The sequence below is a fragment of the Pundamilia nyererei genome, unplaced genomic scaffold (assembly GCF_000239375.1).
Source record: "Pundamilia nyererei isolate P.nyererei 1_Seehausen unplaced genomic scaffold, PunNye1.0 scaffold00076, whole genome shotgun sequence".
Classification (NCBI taxonomy): Eukaryota; Metazoa; Chordata; class Actinopteri; order Cichliformes; family Cichlidae; genus Pundamilia; species Pundamilia nyererei.
The window spans coordinates 2,520,859-2,524,311 of record NW_005187477.1 but is presented as its reverse complement, the minus strand read 5'-3'; the positions used below and the strand labels follow the sequence as shown (position 1 = coordinate 2,524,311).

Genomic DNA, 3,453 nt, shown 5'->3' with positions numbered 1-3,453 from the left:
CAGTGGACATAGATGCTTCTTTCACTCCTCTTTCAAACCATCTGTCCTCTCTGTCCAAAATGTGAACATTGGCATCCTCAAAGAGTGACCTTTGACCTTTAGATGCAGATGGACTGCTGAGTCTTGTCCTGTGGAGGTGGCTCTTCTGTGTTGTGCCATGCGCTTTGCAAGCTCCTTTGACTACGATGACCTGGATGACTGCGAACCTTCACAGACACACTGCGTCTACATCCTCACACTGAGATTTGGAAAACGTTATGACTAAACTGTGTTAATAAAGTCATATAAGCCACTGAAGCAGGACTCTTCAGAGAGCATCGTCGGGGTTTTCCTGGACCGGCGTTCGGGTTTTGCGTCTGCGGGGTCGCAGCGTGGTGAAGCAGGAAGAGGCAGTGAGGGCGATGCGGCTCAAGCCGACGTTTAGGCAGTGGACCTCAGAGGTGACTGGCACCTCAGCAAAGAGGGCGCGGTCCCGGGAGAGCGTCGCCGGGCCGCTGTCGCTGGTCTCGATGTCTTTGACGATGTTAAGGATCTCCTGACGCTCTGCCTGCCGAGTCATCCCTCTGATGTTCAAAATGGCTGACACGTGCTTCTTCCTGGAGGAGAGAGAAGGAGGAGTGAAGAAGAGGCGTGTTTCTGTGTTTGATGTGGTCCATGTTTAGAAAGCACATGTTCCTGAAGCTGCAGGATTATCTTAAGACTTAGAGAAATTGTATAAAATCAGCATTTTTGTCTTTAATTTTCTAGGAAGGTTTCCATGTGGGCTTTTTAAAAGTGAGTCTAGCATCCAGCCAGAGTCCTTAGTATTTATAACAATTAACAGTTTCAAGTTTATGAGCACCAAGGATCTGTAAGCTGTCAGTAAGAATCAGAAGAACAGGAAGAAAAAGAACAGAGTAGGTATAACAAGACCAAGAAGCAGAAGAAGATTTCCAGCATTTGGCCAAGGCGATGTTACCTGATGTCTGGAAACTCTCGGACCAGAACGCCGACCTCCATCTGGATGGAGGGGAGGTCCTCCAGCTGGATGATCTCAGAGATGTGACACAGAGCGCTGTCCAGCCAACCGGAGGACGACTCCTAACAGACGGACGGAGGTGTAAAAAACGTTTGTGAAGAGTCAAAGAAGAGGAAGACCCCGTTAGGTTGCGTTGTTAGGTTTGGGTTCATTTGACTTTTTCTGCTTTTAGCTGACGACGTAACTGAAACGTCGATCTATTCCTCAAAAACTAAAACTAAAATCCACTAAAAGCTCAGATCGGAGCCCCTCCAGATTCTGCACAGTTTTTTAGCCGGTGACCTCTGACCTCCAGAACTCACCAGGTCTTTGAAGAGGACTTTGATCTGGTTGCCTTCATCTCTAAGCCGACCAGCCATCCTCTTCCTCATCTTCATGGAGGTGCAGATGATTCTGCCTCTCATGACTGAGCGGAGGTACTCCGTCACCACTCGACGGTGGATCTCCGACACCAGCAGCTGGGAGAGAGGTGGAGAACATGAGCAGCAGCTCCAGCATCAGCCGTCCACTTACTTGTTTTGGATGTGTGTACCTGATACGGAGGACTGTCCATCTTGCTGTATTTCTTGAACGCCTCTTTGATGAGAGCCTCGATCTGCTCATACGGCTCTGTGTTGGTCAGCCACTTCCTCTTCACCAGGCGCTCGAAAAACGGCTGAACGAAGACACAAAGTGGGGAGAAGTGCAGATGAGAGGAGCCCTGCAGCGTTTCCAGGTCAGCTAAGTTTTCTCTCTTGCTGCATAAGTTAGCATTAATACCAAATGCATTTACACAGGGACGCATCTTTGTACAGCACAAAACTATTAATAACCTAAAAAAAAGAATAATAATCCAAAATATGTGAAGTTTAAAAAACAAACTGAACTAAAAAGCTTCATCAAAACTGCCTCAGTGCAATACAGAGATGGCAGACGGTAAACTCAGCGTGCTTCTGTCCCATAGGGGGCGCTCTCAAGATTTTTTCCATCCGTGAGCGTTAGGAACTTCATAGCACTATGAACCACTTTATGGCATCCGCAATTTTGGTTTGGGGCATGAAGTGAGCAGCAGCCTCCTGATAGCGTTCCCTCAACCACCACAACCAGCTGCTTCTTCTCCACACGTGGGCGTGAGCAGGGCGTGGGCGTGAGCAGGGCGATATGAGCAAAATATTTATCACGATATACATTTCAAAATATATGTAACTGACGATATAATTGACACTAGACAAAATACTTTACAACTCCACAACTTTATTAGTGCAACAAAAAAAACATCAATGTATTTTCACTTAAACAAGCAGCTGTTTTTTATGTGTATTAAAGTTATATAAACTTGTATATATATATTATTTTTTTATATATATATATAAAAATGTAACAGTGCAAATGCAAATTCCTCGCTGACAGTTTAACTAAAAGGCATTTCCAGTGGAAACTGGCCGACACATCCTCAGCATAACCATGTATAATATCCACAAAACTTAAAAACAGTTATACACACACAATACGGTAATATTATGTTGAAGCACAGCACGTATCACTCCGCGAGGCTCCGCCTACGATGCCGTAACGCTCCGACAATCCATCAAGCGGTGCGGCTTCGTAGCTTAGCAAAGTCGTACTGAAACATTTGACAGATTTTCGAGCGCCGTGCACATAAAATCGTTTCGAGGTCAGTAAACACAACCAGAGTTCATACATGAGGCACACGGGATTATAAGGGGCTCTGTCGACTTTCAGAAAAATCAAAAGATTGATTTTAAGTGCGCCGTATTTTCCAAACAACACGGTAATAACGACGGCCCGCTAGCATGCGCTACCAAAAATAGTGCTTTGTTGTGTATCTGAGGGACGAAAGCTAAACCAGTTCCACACCAGTGAAGCTGCAGCATTTTTACAAACCAGTTCTGGTTCATAGTTTCATTCAACGATCTGCTTTCACTCTTCTCGTTCTCCGTCGCCGCCATGATTTTTCTGCCATGTGCGTATGAAAACAAAGGCACTGCGCGTTTTACCCATATTCTATCACGGTATTTCCTTTTCTTATCGTTGCCCAACATTATACCGGTATCACTGTGAACGGTATGATATGGCCCAGCCCTACGTGGAAGCTTCTGCTGGGGTTTAACTCCTAACATCTAACCATCCTGGCTCGATGGCGCTCGTTTCCAGTCAGCAGAACGCTAACGCTTTATAGGCAAAATATGACACAAGTGTTTTATTACAGCTCTGACTCTTAATTGAAGCTTTTAAAAACTCAAATACAATGTGAGGTTTTTGTCTGGACGAAGGTGCAAATTATTATTTATGTGGCTGCATTTGGTCTATTCATCAAGGACCATCTCAGAGTGGCCGGGTTTCTGCGTTCTGTGTGTGTGTGTGTGTGTGTGTGTGTGTGTGTGCGCATGTGTGTGTGTGTGTGTGTGTGTGTGTGTGTTTTTTATAAATGGACT

General features: G+C 45.3%; 1 protein-coding gene across 2 annotated transcripts in view; it reads right to left on the bottom strand.

Moving 5' to 3' along the window:
- Nucleotides 1–173: 173 nt before the first annotated feature.
- Nucleotides 174–3,453, bottom strand: part of exoc3l2b (exocyst complex component 3-like 2b) — a 48,644-nt gene continuing 45,364 nt past the window's right edge. For both annotated transcript variants that reach the window (XM_005737490.1, XM_005737489.1), the window contains exons 12-15: nt 1,551–1,673; nt 1,321–1,476; nt 959–1,080; nt 174–596 (exon numbers count right to left, since the gene is read on the bottom strand). In XM_005737490.1, coding sequence (XP_005737547.1) covers nt 308–596; nt 959–1,080; nt 1,321–1,476; nt 1,551–1,673 — 690 coding nt within the window. In that variant the 3' untranslated portion in view covers nt 174–307. The remainder of the gene's footprint in view (nt 597–958; nt 1,081–1,320; nt 1,477–1,550; nt 1,674–3,453) is intronic.